The sequence below is a fragment of the Musca autumnalis genome, unplaced genomic scaffold (assembly GCF_047663935.1).
Source record: "Musca autumnalis isolate F117 unplaced genomic scaffold, ASM4766393v1 scaffold_4, whole genome shotgun sequence".
NCBI classification, from domain to species: Eukaryota; Metazoa; Arthropoda; class Insecta; order Diptera; family Muscidae; genus Musca; species Musca autumnalis.
In genome coordinates this window covers 69,249,977-69,271,634 of record NW_027411977.1, presented here as the reverse complement: position 1 = coordinate 69,271,634, position 21,658 = coordinate 69,249,977, and the positions used below count along the sequence as shown (strand labels likewise).

The 21,658-nt window shown below is 36.9% G+C and overlaps 2 protein-coding genes across 2 annotated transcripts; one reads left to right on the top strand and one right to left on the bottom strand.

Moving 5' to 3' along the window:
• Positions 1-422: 422 nt before the first annotated feature.
• Positions 423-14,773, bottom strand: Setx (probable helicase senataxin). The gene is given in 11 exon segments (XM_073982695.1): positions 423-665; positions 980-1,169; positions 1,236-1,678; positions 1,748-1,892; positions 1,966-2,186; positions 6,620-7,011; positions 7,014-7,277; positions 7,346-7,462; positions 7,532-7,671; positions 10,306-13,541; positions 14,166-14,773. Coding segments are annotated over 11 exon segments (5,529 nt in total). The 5' UTR covers positions 14,364-14,773; the 3' UTR covers positions 423-482.
• Positions 14,763-21,636, top strand: mus301 (mutagen-sensitive 301). The gene is made up of 9 exons (XM_073982696.1): positions 14,763-15,742; positions 16,290-16,468; positions 16,533-16,806; positions 16,867-17,072; positions 17,143-17,288; positions 19,469-19,925; positions 19,987-20,877; positions 20,941-21,075; positions 21,290-21,636. Exons 1-9 carry the CDS (start codon positions 14,896-14,898, stop codon positions 21,392-21,394), a joined length of 3,240 nt encoding a protein of 1,079 aa, XP_073838797.1. The 5' UTR covers positions 14,763-14,895; the 3' UTR covers positions 21,395-21,636.
• Positions 21,637-21,658: the final 22 nt, after the last annotated feature.

The window sequence follows — 21,658 nt, the reverse complement described above, 5'->3', positions numbered from 1 at the left end:
GGGTGCTTCTATAGGTCCTTTGTGAAGGAAAGGGTGATTCTTTAGACCCTTTCTAAAAAGGACGCTTCTATAGACCCTTTCTGAAAGAAAGGTTGCTTCTGTTGGCTCGCAGCAAGATCCCTTACCGTTTTTCAACGGGGCTGAATGAATAAATGATATTTTTCGGTTTAGTTACAACAACTTTATTAAAAATGTATATGGCGTTATTATTGTTCGTTATGCCAATAAATTTTTTATATTTACAGAATAGTGAAAAAATAAAAATTGAGTGCAATTTCTGGCCCTTAAAAAACATATTAAATGAATGAGATGCAATACAACAAAATATTACAACTAATGCAAGTAGAAACTTATATAGTTTATTTTATATAAAAAAATAATAATATTTATAAATTCTGGTATACTTATTTTATTTATATACATTTTTAGTTTTTCTTTTTTGTTTTGCTAAAACTAGTAAACAGGTATATTAATTGGTCTTCTTATAAGTACAGTTTTAAACTGTATCGTTTAGTTTTGGTTTGTTGTGGTTTATTTGAATCCTTTTTAATTCTAATTTTATCGATCACATTTGTTTGTATGTCATTAACACAATTCGTGGAAATTTCATGATAGAGATTACGTTCGCGGGCACTTTGCAAGAGACTGCGCCAGGCGGGAACAATCTGTGTAAAAGGAAATAAAAATATTAAAACTATACATACAGTGGAAAAAATCAATCAGCATCTTGAAGACGCTTCATTCCCAGTTATAAATCGAAAACCTCCATCTCTCCTTTTGCGACCGTGAGACCCCTGGATTACGAATTATAGAGATTCTGCTGTACATATGTACCCACATTCAGTAGAATCCCAATATTTCGTAATTCGTCGAAATGCAATGCAACTGTTTCAAGGGACTTACTGATGTTTGTTTTTTGTGAATTTTCGAATTCTTGTGTGCAAAATATAAAAACAGACCTTGCTGAATTAATTCTTACCTCTAAATTTTTAAAATTTCCACATAAAATTAGACATTTTTTAGGACGTGTCAAGGCAACATTAAGTCTTTGAGGATTTGAGAGGAAACCAATACCATGGGTGCGGGCATTCGATATAACAATGACATCCTTTTCTAGACCCTGATAGGAATCAATGGTATTCACCATGATGTTTGTTAAGCCAAGAGATCTGTCAGGGACCAAAAAAAGTAAGCACACACCTATTACAGACATTAATTTAGTATCATCCCCTTACCTAATGGATTGTTCCAATGTTGTCCTATGTTGTGCATATGGCGTTATTACACCATAACTATTGTACTTATTCGGTATAAATCCATCAAGAGCCTTTAATAGTTTGGCCACAAATTCTGCTTCCAGGTCATTGGTAATTTGACCATTCGAACAAGATTCATTTTGTCTATAGGCCAAATTTAATACCGAAAATGGCACAAGAGGCGTTTTGTAATCAAATGTTATGCGTCCGTTGATTAGCTCATTGCGATAGAAATACTGATTCGGCCATTTACATATATCCGGATGCATACGATATTGTGTCTGTAGGCCACATATAATATTATCTTTTGTTGTAAAACCACTTGAATTACCACCGCTGGATGCAGCAGTGCCGGGTACATTGTCCAGGCAATTTTGTATTCGTGTAAACATTGAGGTGCCCAAACCCAATTCATTGGCTTTCTATACAGGGGATTAAAAACAAAAACAATCATAAATGTTCTAATTGGCAGTTAAATCTTTCTTACTTACCTTTGACAATATGGTTGCTGGCAACTGTTGTGTATCACCCACCAATACCAGTGAATTAATACCAAATCTCAGGGGTAATAATGTCCATGGTTCGGTACACTGTGTAGCTTCATCGATGATACAAATATCGAAATAATTAACATATCTAAAAGTAAAGAAACAACAACATACAGGGTGTTGACAATTGCTATTATCCAAGGGAATTGGGTGCATCTTACTGAGCAAGTTTGACACAACTGGAAAGTGTGGCACACACAATATTTGCATTATTTAAGAACCATGTGGCAATACTTCGTTCATCTTCTGGCCTTGTAAATTGTGTCGATATATTTCGCATTAACTGCAATTTACGTTGTTTCTCCAAAAGCATATCTTCTTCGACGGTACCCTTGATGTTACGTTTGGACATTTCAGCAATTTGAGATTCAAGCTGTAAAATCTGTAAGGAGGATTTGTATGTTTAGATAAGTGTTGCAGGTAAAATAAGTGGCATGGAAACCAATAAAAAGAGAATCAGTTGGCTTTGCCATCCTCAGCCTCCTCAGCAGTGTACGAAAGGACCAAAAAGGTTAGGTCTATAGAAGCAATCTTTAATTCAGAAAGGGTTTATAGAAGGGACCTGCTTTCACAAAGGGCCTATAGAAGGGACCCTGCTTTCACAAAGGGCCTATAGAAGGGAACTTTCTTTAACAAAGGGTCTATAGAAGGGAACCTTCTTTCACAAAGGTCTATAGAAGGGAACCTTCTTTCACAAAGGGTCTATGGAAGGGGCCCTTCTTTCACAAAGGGCCTACAGAAGCACCCTTTCTTTTAGAAAGGGTCTATAGAAGCACCCTTTCTTTTAGAAAGGGTCTATAGAAGCACCCTTTCTTTTAGAAAGGGTCTATAGAAGCACCCTTTCTTTTAGAAAGGGTCTATAGAAGCACCCTTTCTTTTAGAAAGGGTCTATAGAAGCACCCTTTCTTTTAGAAAGGGTCTATAGAAGCACCCTTTCTTTTAGAAAAGGGTCTATAGAAGCACCCTTTCTTTTAGAAAGGGTCTATAGAAGCACCCTTTCTTTTAGAAAGGGTCTATAGAAGCACCCTTTCTTTTAGAAAGGGTCTATAGAAGCACCCTTTCTTTTAGAAAGGGTCTATAGAAGCACCCTTTCTTTTAGAAAGGGTCTATAGAAGCACCCTTTCTTTTAGAAAGGGTCTATAGAAGCACCCTTTCTTTTAGAAAGGGTCTATAGAAGCACCCTTTCTTTTAGAAAGGGTCTATAGAAGCACCCTTTCTTTAGAAAGGGTCTATAGAAGCACCCTTTCTTTTAGAAAGGGTCTATAGAAGCACCCTTTCTTTTAGAAAGGGTCTATAGAAGCACCCTTTCTTTTAGAAAGGGTCTATAGAAGCACCCTTTCTTTTAGAAAGGGTCTATAGAAGCATCCTTTCTTTTAGAAAGGGTCTATAGAAGCACCCTTTCTTTTAGAAAGGGTCTATAGAAGCACCCTTTCTTTAGAAAGGGTCTATAGAAGCACCCTTTCTTTTAGAAAGGGTCTATAGAAGCACCCTTTCTTTTAGAAAGGGTCTATAGAAGCACCCTTTCTTTTAGAAAGGGTCTATAGAAGCACCCTTGCTTTTAGAAAGGGTCTATAGAAGCACCCTTTCTTTTAGAAAGGGTCTATAGAAGCACCCTTTCTTTTAGAAAGGGTCTATAGAAGCACCTTTCTTTTAGAAAGGGTCTATAGAAGCACCCTATCTTTTAGAAAGGGTCTATAGAAGCACCCTATCTTTTAGAAAGGGTCTATAGAAGCACCCTTTCTTTTAGAAAGGGTCTATAGAAGCACCCTTTCTTTTAGAAAGGGTCTATAGAAGCACCCTTTCTTTTAGAAAGGGTCTATAGAAGCACCCTTTCTTTTAGAAAGGGTCTATAGAAACACCCTTTCATGGAGAAAGGACCAACAAACGCACCCTTTATTTCAGAAAGGGCTAAAGAAGCACCCTTTCATTCAGAAAAGGTATGTAGATATATCCTTTCTTTCAGAAAGTTTGTGTCGAAGCACTTTTTCCTGCAGAAAGGGTCTATAGAAGCGCCGTGATAACACCATGTAAAACATCTGCCCGGCATGCGGCACAAACCTGCACGTTACGTTGACTGACCCGAAGAGGTGTGCAAGTTACTTCAATCGACTGTTTGTCGAGCACCCCGAGAGTGACAGGGCGAAGAGTGTTACGTCGCATTAGATCTCTTCCTGCCGAGGATGAACCACCACAGTTTACAATGGATGATGTTGCGAATGCCATCAGGAACGCTAAATCATCCAAAGCGTTGGGCCCAGACGGTATTTCCATGGTAATGTTGAAACAGCTGAATAAGCCGGGAGTGGAGTATCTCACTAAAGTTCTCAACCTGTCGCTAGCCACCCTTATTGTTCCCGAAGTCTGGAAAATGGTCAGGATGGTCCCGCTACTGAAGCCAGGCAAGGATGCCAGCAAAGGTGAATTGTACAGGCCGATTTCGCTTTTGTCACCGGTAGCGAAGACCCTTGAGGCCTTAGTCCTCCCCAGCATTAGAAATAGCTATCAAGTTGCCGATCATCAGCATGGATTCCGTAAGCAGCACAGCACGACAACAGCGCTGCACGCCAGCTCCACACATATTTTTCGAGGACTCAACCAGAACAGTGATGGTGGCGCTTGACTTATCAAAAGCCTTTGATACTGTCAAGCACTCCACGCTGTTCGAGGACAACCCTTCGGCCAAGTCTGAAACGTTGGATAATCAACTATATGTGTGGTCGCCAGTCGTTTTTGGAATTCAGGAACAAGAAATCCAAGCCCCGTAGAGTGAAACAGGGAGTTCCTAAGGAGGGGTGATATCTCCGGAACTGTTTAACCTCTACCTTTCCTGTATTCCGCCCCCTCCAGACGGCATTGAGATCGTAACGTATGGGGTGATTGTACGATCCTGGCGTCAGGTACCTACCCTGATGACATCTGTGAGAGACTGAACTCCTATTTAACCGATCTTAACACCTTTTTCCAAGCGAGGAATATGCAGATTTCCGCCACTAAATCGACGGCCACTCTGTTCACCACATGGAAGAGAGTTGAATATCAGGGTCGATGGTAGCAGAATTCACCACAAATTGCCCCAAAATTCTAGGGATCACATTCGACACCACTTTCACGTCGTCCGCGCATGCCAGCTATCTGCGATAAACTGAAATGTAGGAACAAGGTCCTCAAGTCCTAGACGGCAGCACTTGGGGTGCAGATAAAGAAACCTTGTTGACCACGTATAAAGCGATAGGTCGGTCTGTGGTAAGCCAGATTGGTCCCCGAATTTATATGACACGCAGTGGGATAAGATTCAAAATTGCCAGAAACGCCGCCCTGAGAACAGCAACAGGGTGCCTCCTCAAATCTACAGTGGACCATCTACATGAGGAGGCAAAGATTTTTCCAGTACGACAACATAATGAGATGCTATCGTTGCAGTACTTGCTCGGGTGTTACCGTGACAGCCATCCCAATCACCATCTGCTGGCCACCGATACACCCAGGCATATTAAGAAGGATATTCATGCTCTAGAGACGACGGTCCAACAATATAGGAGAGAACCTCTAGATCAACAGGCATATCAGGCAGGTTTGAACAGCATTCACACGGACACAGTTGCTAAGACCATAAACAGTTATTGTGTGAATGCAGTCATCGGAGCACATCCCCCATCTATCGCAGCTGAAGAGCGTCAGCTGCTACGACAAACCAGAGTAGTTTTGGCTCAATTACGCTCGGGATATTGCAGTCGCCTAAATTCCTATTGGGCGGGAATCGATCGCACCGTGCAAGACATCTGCCCAGTATGCGGCATGGGCCCGCACGATACTAAGCACCTATTCAATTGCCCCGCCAAGCCTACTCATCTGACTCCAGTGGATCTGTGGTTACATCCCATCGAAGTAGCCAATTTCCTGGAACTGGAGATAGACCCAGAGCCAGATTGAACAGGAGAACGAACATACAAACATAATAATAAAACACTGTTACAACAACAACAACCTTCACGACTCACTGCACCTTTTCGACTGCCCTGCCAAACCAACTTGAACTTACTCCCGTAACTTTGTGATTACAACCCATACCAAGCCATAGCTGCAAACATTCTTAGTCCTGGAGATAGAGCCAAATCTGGATTAAGTAGGAAAATAAAAATACAAACATATCATATGCTGTTAGAACAACTGCCACCGTAGGGAAAAGGTCAAAACTATCCTCAAACTGATCATACATACCCTGAACTAAATGACAATTTGGAACTTTTGTGAGAAATGTATGGTGGAACTTGACATTTAGAGAATATATTAGGATATTCGAGACTTATCGTGCTCATCAGTCAGTTTCGGTGGCGGCAAAGAAAGTATATTGTCGAAATCCCTATCCGTTATACTTGCATTTATTGTCATCGATGTTTTTCATTATACACTCATTTATCAATACCTGTTTTATTGTAAACCGTAATCCTAGGCTTTTCATAGAAGCCATTGCTCTGTATTAACTTCTTTTCTTGTTTCAACTGTCTTTCGAATTACACGTATTTATTCCCTTTGTTAATTTGTAATGTTTTAGTAATAAAGTTTGTAATGTTAGTAATTATCCAGTTTGCGTTTATTAACACAACACATAAGAACTACCTTTGGTAAAATTTTACACCGCTCTTAGTAATTATGATGATAAAGCTACCTTAGATCTAATCCCAGAAGATGCAATAAGCCGACTGAAGAATAATGTCCATCAGACGATACGCTAATTAGATGCATACATCTACATACATACATCTACTAGTCTAACTGGTCTACCTTACGCAGACCTTGATTACTCCCAATACTTACTTGAGTTTTTAAATTCTCTTTATTTTCCAATTGAATTTCCGGATTAGTTGCTTTCATTTTTTTCATTTGTTCATGCTCAATGATACACTGCAGCGTTACGGGATAAACAAACTTCTTGATTTTATCCTGTAAACCGTAACGTATTAAACGAAAACGTATTTCAGGTCTCATTCTCATACTGATGTCGTATAACTTTCCAGCAATTACATCAACGGCAGCATTACTTTGGGCACATATTAAAATTTTCTTATCCATACATCGGACCTCGTCGCCGTACAGAGCTTGTAGTGCTAAATTTGCAATAACACAAGATTTACCAGTACCCGGTGGTCCCTGTAGCAGTGAAACATTTGGTGTTGTCTCATCAATGATACGAACATAGGTATTCAACAAACCTGTCGTTGTTTATCATTCAGGGGATCAAAACCACGATAGATAACTTTCTTTTTTGGTGGATGACGACATTGTAACAGTTCGATGGGATCGAGTATTTTCTTGAAGAGAGGAGTTGCCTCCAATTGATAGACAGCGTTGAAGGCACCAAATTCAACACGAACATTATCAATAACAGGTCGTATTTTAAGTTCATGTATGCCGCAAAAGAAATCTTTGGTAATATTTTTTGGTACAATTTCAAAGACCATTGTATTACAGGAACCTTTTGGGGGTAAAAATTGTTTGTAATTACATCTTCATTGGAAATGTTATTTTGGGCGTTCTACTTACCAGCCCCTTTACGTGTCGATGTCAAATAAGCAAACATATTTGAATTCATTTTGTTTGATTCCAATATGACCAAATCATATCTACTGTTATCCAATTGTTCACGATTTTGATAGGTAACTAAAAATAGGTATTTGTATTTTTTTAAGTTATGGTTTATTATAAATAACACTATATAAATATACTTACATTTGGTTACTAGCATCAAACGATTCATATTGGTCGTAACATATTCCAAAGCAACTTTATAGGGTTTTACTTTTGATGTTAAATGATATTCCCGCTCCAAAAGACTTACAAATTCGAGTTTCATTAGGGGGAATATTATACTGAAAGAATCAAAAACAATAACGTAATATATATACCTTATATGTCCAGGTAAAATATTTTAAAAATATCCACTCTAGTTAGATTCCCCTCCAAAAATATTTTAAAAAATATCCACGCCTGTTAAGAGTCCCATCAAAAATATTTTAAAAATATCCAAGTCTTTTAGGGGTTCCTCCAAAAATATTTTAAAAAATATCCACGCCTGTTAAGAATCCCTTCAAAAATATTTTAAAAATATCCAAGTCTTTTAGGGGTTCCTCCAAAAATATTTTAAAAATATCCACGCCTGTTAAGAGTCCCATCAAAAATATTTTAAAAATATCCAAGCCTTTTAGGGGTACCTCCAAAAATATTTTAAAAATATCCACGCCTGTTAAGAGTCCATCAAAAATATTTTAAAAATATCCAAGCCTTTTAGGGGTACTTCCAAAAATATTTTAAAAATATCGACGCCTGTTAAGAGTCCCTTCAAAAATATTTTAAAAATATGAAAGCCTATTAGGGGTACCTCCAAAAATATTTTAAAAATATCCCTTCAAAAATATTTTAAAAATATCCAAGCCTTTTAGGGGTACCTCCAAAAATATTTTAAAAATATCCACGCCTGTTAAGAGTCCCTTCAAAAATATTTTCAAAATATCCAAGCCTTTTAGGGGTACCTCCAAAAATATTTTAAAAATATCCACGCCTGTTAAGAGTCCCTTCAAAATATTTTAAAAATATCCAAGCCTTTTAGGGTACCTCCAAAAATATTTTAAAAATATCCACGCCTGTTAAGAGTCCCTTCAAAAATATTTTAAAAATATCCAAGCCTTTTAGGGGTACCTCCAAAAATATTTTAAAAATATCCACGCCTGTTAAGAGTCCCTTCAAAAATATTTTAAAAATATCCAAGCCTTTTAGGGGAACCTCCAAAATATTTTAAAAATATCCACGCCTGTTAAGAGTCCCTTCAAAAAATATTTTAAAAATATCCAAGCCTTTTAGGGGTACCTCCAAAAATATTTTCAAAATATCCACGCCTGTTAAGAGTCCCTTCAAAAATATTTTAAAAATATGCAAGCCATTTAGGGTACCTCCAAAAATATTTTAAAATATCCCTTCAAAAATATTTTAAAAATATCCAAGCCTTTTAGGGGTACCACCAAAAATATTTTAAAATATCCCAGCCTTTTAGGGGTACCACCAAAAATATTTTAAAAATATCCACGCCTGTTAAGAGTCCCTTCAAAAATATTTTAAAAATATCCAAGCCCTAAAAGCCTAAAAGGCCCCTAAAAGGGTACCTCCAAAAATATTTTAAAAATATCCACGCTATTAGAACACTCAAAAAATAAAATTATCCACGCCTGTTAGAGTCCCTCATAATATTTTAAAAACATCCCGCCTGTTGGAGTCCCATCAAAAATATCTTAAATATTCTCAAGCCTGTTAGGATCAATAAAAAAATTAAAAATTAACCACGCCTGTTAAGAATCTCTCCAAAAATATTTTAAAAATACCACGCTATTAGAACACTCAAAAAATAAAATTATCCACGACTATTAGAGTCCCTCCAAAATAGTTTAGAAACATCCAGCCATCCAAAAATATCTTAAATATTCTCAAGACTGTTAGGATCCATAAACAAATTAAAAATTAACCACGCCTGTTAAGAATCTCTCAAAAAATTTAAAAAATCCACTCTAGTTGGAGTACCTCCAAAAATATTTTAAAAATATACACGCCCGTTAAGGGTCCCTCCAAAAATATTTTAAAAATCTCCACAACTGTTACGAGTCCCTCCAGAAATATTTTAAAAATATCCACGCCTGTTAGAGCCCCCGCAAAAATATTATAAAAATATCCACGCTTATTAGAAGCCTCGAAAAACAAAATTATCCATGCCTGTTAGGGGTCCTCCAAAAATATTTAAAAAATACCCACAACTGTTAAAGTCCCCCCCAAAAATATTCACGCCTATTACAGTCCATAGAAAAATATTTAGAAAGTATTCACGCCTGCTAGAGTTCCTGCAAAAATAGTATTTTGAAAATATTCACGCCCTCCAAATATATTTTTAAAATATCCAAACCTATTAAAGCCCCTGCAAAAAAATACCCACGCCTATTAAAGTCCCTGCAAAAAAACTTTTATCCACGCCTATTAGAGTCCCTGCAAAAAACTTTTATCCACTCCTATTAGAGTCCCTGCAAATATATTTTAAAAATATCCACGCCTATTAGAGTCCCTGCAAAAATATGTTAGAGTACTTCTAAAAATCATTTAAAAAATATCGATGCCTATCAAAGTCCCTGATAAAATATTTTAAAAATATCCACGCCTATTAGAGTCCCTGCAAAAATATTTTTAAAATATAGACAACTGTTAAAGTACTTCTAAAAATATTTTAAAAATATCCATGCCTGTTAGAGTCCCTCCAACAATATTTGAAAAATATCCATGCCTGTTAGTCTCTCTCCAAAAATATTCACGCCTGTTAGAGTCTCTCCAAAAATATTTCGAAAATATTTACGCATGTCGGAGTCCCTCCAACAATATATTAAAAATACCCATGCCTGTTAGAGTCCCTCTAAAGTCTTCTTGTTTTGGTCACGCTGCGGTGTCAGAATACGCTTAATGCTCATGCTTACCTTTTATAATGTTCAAATGAACTAAATTGTGTTGGCATTGGATAAACAATATCACTGGCAGCATCAACGGCGGCATTTCGCTTCACCAGCCATTCATCACTCCATATTAATATTTGCGAAATGATTTTATCGGTATTATCAATGATGGGATAGGTACGTCTGATCATGTGGCGTCGATCCTTATGCGTGCTGAGTGGTAAAATATCTTTAGCGGCCACCTTGCGTGCACCACTAACCCTTTCTATATAATGTATAGTTGGTATATCATTAAATCGTACTGTTTTCTTTTTCTTGCTCGACGAACATTTCGAGGGTGAAAGTATAGATACGAGTACAGTACCATCCTGTTTATTGCAACGTTGTGTGGATATGGAATTAAGTTTATTTTTATTTTTTTCCGATTCTGTAATATTTTTCTCCATGGAGGCAAATGTAATTTTATTTGTTGTCCGAAGTGCTCGTGCAGCCACAGCTTCCTTGCACACCGCTGCCGGTGCATCAGTTGTTGTTGCGCTTGTTGAGAGACGTCGATTTGGTATATTTGTTTTGACTTCTGGTTTCTTTGCCAATAAATGATCGGGTTTCGTAATCTCTTGGGAAAATGTGGTGAAACCACTGTCAATGCTTGATGCTCTTCTTATGGGATCTTTCTTTGTCAGGGTTTCAGTACTATTGGAACGTTTCAGTGGCTCTTTGTTAGTAGTTTCAGGCTTGTTTTGTGGTACCTTGGGAATTTTAAATGTTGCCGACGATTTCTTTGTTTCGTCATTATTTTGTGCCAAAAATGCTCCCCGATTTTGTTCCGTTACCTTAACTTTAGCTTTTTTGGATTTGCTTTCGGAATGGTCATGCAGCGAGGAAGAGCTTTTACGTTTTAAACTATCTTTAGTTGGATTAACGTGTTTTGCCGCCAATTGCTTAAGTTTGTCCTTGCGGCATTCTTTTATAATTTCCATACGTTCTTTATCCCGTTTCTTGCCAACACTTGGTTTTTCATTCCATTTCTTTTTCAAGACTTTATTGATTTCTTCATGGCGAATTTGTTCGCGTATGGAATTGAGTTTTTTTGAAAGCGAGGGTATTTTATGTTGCTTTAAAATTGGGGGAGACTTTTCCGCAGATACACCTCTAAGTTTTCCTTTATGTTTTGGCAATGCTGGTGCGGAAATTACAGCTGGAGGTGGTCTTATTAGGGGTTTTTCTTTTGCCTGTACTGATGTCGTGTGACTGGTAGCAGATGATGCTGATGAAGTTTCCGATTTTTCTGGGGTTTTAGGAGCTTCAAATTCATCCTCCGATGAAGATGATGAAGGCACAGCTTTACACTTGCTAAGACTTTTTCTTCTAGGCCTTATGAGAGGTGAATCATTGTCGGTGGTCTGCCGTAATACATTTGCATCGATATCTGGACTTTGTTCTCTATTCGTAAAAACGGTTTTGTTGAAATCTTTTGGATTAATTTCCAATCTTGTAAGACTAACTGAACAATCCTTAACTTTTATGCTGTCTGCTTGATCAACCGCACACATTTCATTATTACTGTTATATAAATCTGCCATGTGGTCTTCCTCCTCTTCTTCTTCAACAGCATTTTCATTGTCACCATTCTGTTCATGATGTTGTTCATTGCCAATATCATCCGCATCCTCATCACTTAGATTATCATCCAAATCATAAACTTGCGATTGATTGTTGTAATTGAAACTTTGTGAAAAGATTTTGTTCGACCAGTCGGAAACTTTTGTTTCCAATTCTTTATCATAATCTTCGTCATCACTTATAACCCAACAGGAATTGTCCAAATCGTTTAGAAGCGAAGCGTTTCTTTCTAAATCTGGTTCGTCTTTTATTTTTATTGCCAACTGTTGACCACCTTGTTGATCGGCTTGTGTTGGTAAATCTTCTTCTTCTAAATCGTTGTCAAAATCATCCTGTAACTCAGCTTTCATGTCATTTATTAAAACTTGGGAAAACATAAACTCTTCAATGTCTTCATCATCCGAATGGGGTTCATATGATGTGTAATCTTCCAAGTCTACATTATCATTTGCCACGACGGATGTGTTCTTCTGATTCTTTTGGGCATTTAAATGATTCTTAAGTACCTCCAAGGCTTGTTGTGTTGATGTGGTTTCCTCAAATGAATCATTCAGTGAAGTATTAAAAATGTTTGGACTCTTTGATAATGGAGGAGAAGGATTTGCGGTGGGGTTTTGTTTAGATTCTTTCGTGGAGTTTTCACCATTTGGCTTTTCTGGTGATTTGCAGGTTATAACTCCCAATTCTTCCTCTTCATCATCAATAGCGGCATCACCGCCCTCATCATCGCTGAGCAAGGTTATACATTCACCACTAACAAGAGGATTATCAATGTTTGCTGTAGGAATTAGAGGCCTACCACTGAGATCATTATAAACCAAAGGATTTATTTCCTTTAGAGTATTTTTCTGCTCATCGTCTAGTTCTCCAAATATGTCCTTAACATCGGCCGATACGGAGTGTATTAGTTCTTGCTTAACTCTTGGTATAATGGGTATATGGATTTTGTTGGTATCATTTGTAACCTCCTCTAACACAGAAGAGGGCTTTAGGGGCTCTTTGTTGGCGTTTGCAGCATTTTCTTCCTCGTTTTCTTTATTTGGAGGCTTTTCCTTTTTCTCATTTTTTGATACCTCATCGTCTTCAATTATCAGGGGCTTATCTTTGTTTTCATTTGTGGACACAGACTTTGAGGGAACCTCTATTTTTTCTTCTTTTATCGTTGTTTTCTTTATACTGGACTCAATTTCGTTTGCCGTTTCTTTATTAGTAGAAGAAGAGGGCTCTGTAGGTTTCTTTGAACTGATATGATTTTCCTCATCTTTCTTTGGATCTCCATTTACCTCAGGTTTCTTAGACCCACTTGGTACACTTTCTTCATCATCGCTTATTATTAAAATTGCATCATCTATATCAGGTTTAATAGAAACTTTTTCCGCATTTTTACTTGTGCTTGGTTTATTGTCGTTATTTTTAACACCTTGTTGGGTAGAATTCGAACTTGCTGCTGCTGCTGCCACCGGTCCTCCTCTTGCCCTTGTTATAGGCATATATTTCAATTCATATATGGGTAATGTGAGTTCATCTTCTTCTGAGCATTGCAGTGAAACTCCAATACCAATGATATCGCCTTTATTTAGGGTTATTGTTGAACTTTTATGGAGTGTATTATTTACGAATATTCCATTGACGGAATTCTAAAAAGAAAACGGGGAACAGTTTTATTAGTTTTTCTATAAATTGATACATATGTATGTATGTATTTCTAAGGAAGTTTAGTACATGCATAAGAAACAATGTTTAATAGAGGAAGATTAACCTTTATACTCTCAATCTGAAGGTATGTAAGATTTATCTGTTTAGCCAGATAACTCTCGAATTTGTATACATCGGTCCACTCCTTTCGGTATATCCCCCCACAAAAGTTCAAAACTGTTCGCTTAACTGTAGTTTGGGGCACTGTTTATACAACTTTTAAACATGATCGGACGGTTGACTGCTCAATGTCGCACACGTTTTAATCAAATGAATGGGATGGCAGACATTGATATGGTTAAAGAAATTAAAAAACATGTAAACAAATGAGTCTTTATTCACTACCATAGAGTAATCATAAGGGCCGTGATAAAGTTTCGAAATAGACTGCATCTTACTTGTACCAACCACGTCATCCTAGTCGTACTAAAAACAAAACTTCCTTTAGATAAAAAGATTTAGTGCGCAATCACTTCAAATGCAAATTGTTGCGTATTTCACCATTTCAATATTCTCTTTACTTATTAGATTCATTAGGACGGCGTAACCAAAAAATCAAAACATACCAAATCTTTTATTGTTACTGATTGGTCGTCTTGGGACACCTCAACTTCAGCATGATGTCTGGAAACATAGTGTGAATCTAAAATCCGTATGAGTGACGACGAATGCCGTCCCACACTGTTTAAACCGAGTCTCAGGCGATGACATTCTCCTATACTGCTCCTTTCCAAGACCCATGATGAATATCTTTGAGTAGACATAATTAATTGAACTGCTGCCGGCGGTCAATTCACGGATTAACAGGAAAAACAGACACCATTCATTAGGATTCCATGTAAAAAATCGTATCTTTAATTTAAAAAATCTATAAATTTTTTCAAGAAACTTAATATTTCGATGCCTTGCAATAAAATGCAGTACGTTTTTGTAAACAAAGATATTGCCAGACTGTCGAAAATGTCTTGTTGTGACATGGGGGAAAAACATGGGAAAACATAGCTGTATACTGCGATCGATTTTTCATCAAATATTTTTGTATTAATGGTGGAATTTTTAGGGTGGTGAAAGGGGGGCTTAGTAGTAACAACCCTCCAGCCCACCAATATGTCCAATATGCAGAATAAAATACATTTGGCAATATGGCCACTCTCTCTCCCTTTGAGAAAACATCAGAGTTTAGGAGAAAAAAAAAAAACAAAACAGCTGATTACGGATTTGTGGGTTTTGTTTACAAAATTTGGCGCCTTCAAGAATTAATTAAAATTAATTAATTATTTGAAATATTTGTTTGTTATGTCTAGAAATAGTAAAAACATACGAGCCCGTGAAGCTAGTAAAGAACAGCAGCAAATAAAACGACAAAAATGTGAACGAACGATAATTGAACCCAGTGAATCTGTACTATGGGCAGAAACGGAGGATAGTTTCTTTACAGATGTTAAATTAGATGCTATTTTAAATTCGCATCAGAAAAAGAAGCCAACAAATCATAGTTTTTATAACAATAACTCGGATGATAGCTTATTTAGTGACATTGTTTTGCCCAATGAATCTGAAGGTGTTCACCATGGTGGTACACCAATTAATCCCGTAATTCCAACATCCGATGCAGGTATTTTGGGCGATGATACTCTCTTTTCGGAAATTGATATTGATCATTTGGTGGTGGAAAATGGAAAAGCGGTAGAAGAAATTCCTACAAAAGCTGCCACACAGTCTGCTGCTTCGAAAACAATGGAAGAGGCAGATCTTTTTAAAGATGATGACTTTCCCATTGATGAATTACTAATGCAGGGCACACAAAAATTCTTGGCAGATGTAGCATTTAAGATACCCAAACCTCCTGATGGCAGTAGCACCAATCAAAAACAATTGAATAATAAAATCCTAACTAATGTTGACTGTTGCATAGCTGGTACACAATATGAGACTAGGAAAGAAATACAAAATCGTACATTAAATCCTTTGCAACAGACACACATCCTTAAGGAAACTGAAAATCTTTCGCACATTAATTGGGATGCTGATGCTTTTGACGAGGAGATCAAGGAAGATTATCCATGTAAGGGAGATTTTTATGGTCTGCCGGATAGAGTAAAACGTATGATTTTTGAAACCAAAGGCATTAAATGTTTGTATGGTGAGTATGTTTATGTCATGTTTAGGTTTCATGATTTCAAGTCAGCCCTATGATCAAAACAGGCAAGAGGAAATTTGAACCTGTGCTAGTACAACTTTCAAGATCTTCATAAACAAAACAATTTACCTTGGTCATAAAAATTTATGCAGCTTAAGCTACGCCCAGAAAACATATACCAAAGCTATCACAATAACTCGTTTATAGTACGTTTTAACGCTTGTGTTACCACCGTAAGCATCCCTGCCACGATCTAGACGTATTGGGCCCGAATTTATGGCATGATGCCACACGGCACTTTGCATTTGTATAATTGCCCAGCTAAACCCACTCACAGGTCTCCTGATTCTTTATAGAGGCAGAGAGACCAGGTTGCAGTATATTTTAATCTGGACACAGAGGAAGCAGAAATCCACAGTTTTAAATAGCTTTATGTTTGCTTTTTGTTTGTTGCCTATATTGGTTACCACATTGTCTTGTTTGCTAATTGATACATTAGTTAACTGTCCGTACCTCTTTCTGACTCCTGTATATGTATTCCTATTTCCAGAATGGCAAGATGAATGTCTTAATTTACCAGCCATACGTCAACGTAAAAATCTTATTTATGCTTTGCCGACCAGTGGAGGTAAAACGTTGGTAGCCGAAATTTTAATGCTACGTGAGGTAATATGTCGGGAAAAGAACGTCTTATTTATTTTACCCTATGTGTCCATTGTTCAGGAAAAGGTTAGTCATAACCAAGATAATGCAATTTTTATTTACACACATCATTATCAATCTATTTTTTCAGGTTAGTGCAATGTCACCCTTTGCCATCGCCCTAGATTTTATTGTCGATGAATATACGGCTGGCAAGGGTAAATGTCCACCTGTGCCTCGGAAAAAACGTAAAAGTATTTATATTGCTTCCATAGAAAAGGGTGCTGTGCTCTTTGATAGTCTCATTGAAGCCGAAAGGGCCAATGAAATTGGTTTGGTTGTTGTGGATGAATTACATTTGATTGGTGAACGGGGAAGAGGTGCCTATTTGGAGGCATTACTCACCAAAGTCATGTACTTAAATGGTGGGTAGTTAGAATTTAAAGCTTGTCGGTTATTTTAAATAATGTCACTCTTTTTTATAGCAAAAATACAAATCGTAGGCATGAGTGCCACCATTGGAAATCTCTCCGAAATATCACAGTTTTTAAATGCCGATGTTTATACTCGTGGATTTCGTCCTGTTGAGTTAAAAGAATACATAAAATGTGGCCGAGATATCTTACAAATAAATTTACAAGGACAAACGCTAGAAGAAATTTTCGTATTTAGTCGTAGTGTCAATTTTAATGTAAGTTTTTAATGCTGCTTTCATTCTTCAAAGTTAAAAAGAAGACTAATTAATGTTGTTTTACTTATAGTACAGTGAAGCTGTGCTTCGTTCGGATCCGGATCATTTGGCTGGATTAGTAACAGAATGTGCCCCAAAAAATGGTTGTCTCATTTTTTGTTCATCACGTAAAAATTGTGAAAATGTAGCCATTCTTCTGAGTCGAGTATTACCAAAGTAAGTTTTAACAACCAAATAAGAAATCAGATGGCCTATTCAATTAACGATTCTAAGCGCAATTTTTAAGAATACTTTTTTACGATAATCAGAAATTTAAACGGGAATTTTGAAACAGTATTTAAAGTAAGAAGACATTTAAACCCGGATATTTTAAATCAATCGACTTTAAACTTCACTCCTTCATGTACCTTAGGGGTATTTTATGCCAAATTTGCATCAGCAATACAATAATATATTTTAAAAAAGCAAAAGATTTATTCGATATATTGATGCCCGGTTTTCGGGCATCAGAATAGACGCGAGATTAGCTAGAATGGTAGGAGAGTTCCAGTCTACATTGCAGATGTTTGGGTTCTAATTAAACTTTACGAATCGGATTTCACTTCTCTCAGTGAAGTGACGGATGATAAACTTAATGTCTCTACAGCCGTCAGTTTCCCAGTTTTAGGTGGACCTTTTATGAACCCTTTATAAAAAACGGTGTGTCTATAGAAAGGGTGTGTCAGAAAAAATTGTGCTTCTATAGACTTTTTTCTTTCTGACACTTTCTGAATAAAAGATGCTTCTATAGATCTTTCCTGAAAAGGGTGCTTCTATAAACCCTTTCTTCTAGATCCCTTCGAAAACAAAAGGTGATTCTATAGATCATAAATATAAAAAAGTCCTAATAAGCCATGATATAAATGTTGCAACAAAATTTCGTTTCATAAAAGCGTATATATGGCCAGTCTTGTTATATTCAGTCGAAGTGTGGACGTTAAAAGCGGCAGATATCAAACGACTCGAAGCATTTGAGATGTGGGTGTACCGTCGAGCACTAAAAATACCATGGGTCCTGCATGTACCAAATATTGAAGTATTGCGAAGAATGAATACAACAAGAGTATTATTAAACAACATAAAGAAACGGAAAACAGCATATCTAGGGCACATTATGCGAAACCGTAAATACACCATTCTCCAGGAAATACTTCAAGCAAACATAGAAGGAAGACGTACCAGAGGAAGAAAAGAAATGTCATGGATTCAAAATATCCAGCAATGGACAGAATTCCAGAACGCCGAAAATTTAATAAGCATTGCGAGAAATAGAGATATATTTTCCTATTTTGTTAATAATTTATAAAAACATAAATATGTAATTTTTTGACAATTGTAATATGATCGCTAACATTCGAAAATCGAATACGCAATAAAGAAGAAGAGAATAGATCCTTTCTGAAAGAAAAGGTCCTTCTATAGACGATTATCGATGAAAGTGTGCTTTCTTTCAGAAATGGGGCTTCTATAGACCCTTTCTTAAACGGAGGATTCTTCTATAGACCCTTTCCTAAAAGAAGGATGCTTGGCCGACTTCGTATAGTCAGTTGCTTTGTATTCGTGCATTAAACTAGGGGTTCTTAAATCGATTTCCCCACTACTACAATTTCATCAAATTGCTTTAGTATGGAACTCGATTTAAGAACCCCTAGTTTCATGCACGAATACAAAGCAACTGACAATACGGAAGTCAGCCCTTCTATAGATCCTTTCTTAGAGGAAGGATGCTCCTATAGACCCTTTCGAAAAGGAAGGATGCCCCTATAGACCACTTCTTAAAGCAAGGATGCTTCTATAGACCCTCTCTGAAAAAGGGTGATTTTATAAACCCTTTCTGAAAGAACGAGTATCCAATAGACCAATTCTGAAAAAAAGAACGCTTCTAAAGTCTCTTTCCGAAATAATGGGTGCTTCTAAAGACCCTTTCTGAAACAGATGATGCTTCTATAGACCCTTTCTGAAAAAAGGCTGCTTCTATAGACCCATTCTGAAAGAAAGGATGCTTCTATAGACCATTTTAGAAGGAGATGATGCTTTTATGGACTCTTTCTGAAAGAAAGGCTGTTTCTATAGACCCTTTTTGAAAGAATGAGTGATTCTATAGACGCTGTGAAGTTTCCCCATTCACTTGTAGTGATACACTTTCTCGGCAAGTTCCTTGATTCCCTGAAAGGCATCGACCAATTAAATCTTCGACTCATTAAATCTATTATTTCTTCGGCGTTATCATAGAATACTGCGACGAAGACTCGAACTCACTACCTTCTGTGTGCAAAGCGGACATCTAACACTTCCACTACGGTCTTGTTAAAATATTAAGTATTCATTAAAATTCCTTTTTCATTGTTTACTTTTAGATCCAAATTTTTAGAATATCGTAAAAGTGAAAAAGCCGATTTAATGGATGCTCTGGATAAAGTATGTGGCATCTTAAGTCCGGTATTGGCTCGTACAATACCATATGGTGTGGCCTATCATCATTCGGGCCTTACAACAGATGAACGAAAATTTATTGAGACAGCTTATCGTTTTGGGGTTTTGAGTGTGATTTGTTGCACCTCAACGTTGGCAGCTGGTGTTAATTTGCCAGCCAAGCGTGTTATAATACGGGCACCGTACGTGGGTGCTGAGTTTATGACCTTGTGCAAATATAAGCAAATGATTGGAAGAGCTGGACGGGCTGGAATGGGTGAAGCTGGTGAAAGTATTTTAATATCTTCCAGCCGTGATAATGTTCGGGTCGGTGAAATGCTGTTTTCACCAATGGATAAGGCAATAAGTTCCTTAGACTATGATGGGAAAATTGGTTTACAGGTATTTAACGGGTTTTTTAATGCTGTAATGAAATATTAAAAATTCCAAATTTGTATTTTAGTCGCTTATTTTGAGTGCAATTGGTATGGGTATGGCTTCATGTCGGGCAGATTTGCATCGTTTGGTACAGGGAACACTGTTGGCAGTGCAGGCCACACAATTGGGCGTATCAGTCACGACCATGGTTAAGGAAATTCTCTGTGAAATGTTTAAAAATAAAGTACTGCAATTGGCCGCCACCAACAACAACAATGATGCCAAAAAGGATATTTCCGATATATTGATAACCCAGGATTTGGCCAACAAAACAAGCAGCCATCAAATACCAGAGCGCACAATTAAGCTGCACAATACAACACGTTTTCAGTTGACCACAATCGGTAAGTCAGCCTTTAAGGCCGGCATCGATTACAAGCGAGCCTATGCCATTCACAATGAACTGGCCACTGCTCAAAAGCAATTGATTTTAACAAATTATTCGCATATCCTATATTTGGTGGTGTGTTTTAATTCCAATGCCAATGGCGATGAATTGTTTCCGGCTGATCCCACAATTCTTTTCCATTGCTATGAAAAACTGGAAGAACCTACACAACGTTTGTTTAAACAATTGGGTTTCACAGAGGCACATGCTGCGAAAATGGCCAAAACTATGTCAATACAAGGCCCCATGGAATTGAAATTGAATCGCCTTTATAAAGTTCTAATTCTTTTGGATGTCCTTAATCTTATACCCATACACAATGTGGCCGCCAAATATAACATTGAACGTGGTATGCTACAGAATTTGACAAGTCAAGCGACGGCGGCAGCCAGTGCCATTGTACGATTATGTGATCAAGTCGATGAATTTTGGTGTTTTAAAAGCCTTTTTGAACGTGTAGGCCGGAAAATGGATAGATGTGGTACAGTGGAATTGGAACCACTTCTAGAATTACCAGCTGTGAAAATGGTAAGTGATCATCCGAATATGTTAGATTGCAAAATGAATTATGTATATTTTGTGTGATTACAGAATCGTGCCCGACAATTATATTCAGCTGGCTTTAAATCCATTGAAGACATTGCCAAATGCAGACCAATGCAATTGGTTAAATCGGTGGAACATATGCCCTTGAGGATAGCCAAGGAAATTATATCAGCAGCCAAGGTAAGTGATATGTTTATATTTATACTATAGAACTGGTTGACTAAAGTAGCTTTCTGAAAGAATGGGTGCTTCTATAGACCCTTTTTTAAAAAATGGGTGCTTCTATAATGACCTTTTCTGAATGTCTAGTTGTAGCTTTAGTTTTTTATTTAAAAATAAATAAATATTTGTTTAAATACCTTTACTTATAAGTATTATTTTTGTTGTTTTTTAGATAATTCTAATGAAAAAACTTGACCACCTGGAAGAAGAAACTGAGGCTCTTAAAGTCTGCCTTAAGCCGAGCAGTGATAATCTCAGTGAGGAGTTGCAGGTATAGGTTAGTCACATTTAATATTACTCACGGCTATTTTTATACTACACAAACGAGTACCTTCCTAAAATTGTTTATTTTTCTGTAGAATATTTGTTGTTTTCATATTTTTTTTTGTATTTAAGATTTAACGATAAGCAATTCATTTTTCATTACGTTCCCTGAATAGTTCAATTTAGTTTTTGTTACATTTTGTTAATTTTCTAAAATAATATTGGAAAATAAAGAGATACAACAATTGGAAACAAGAGGAAAATATTTTCATCTTCT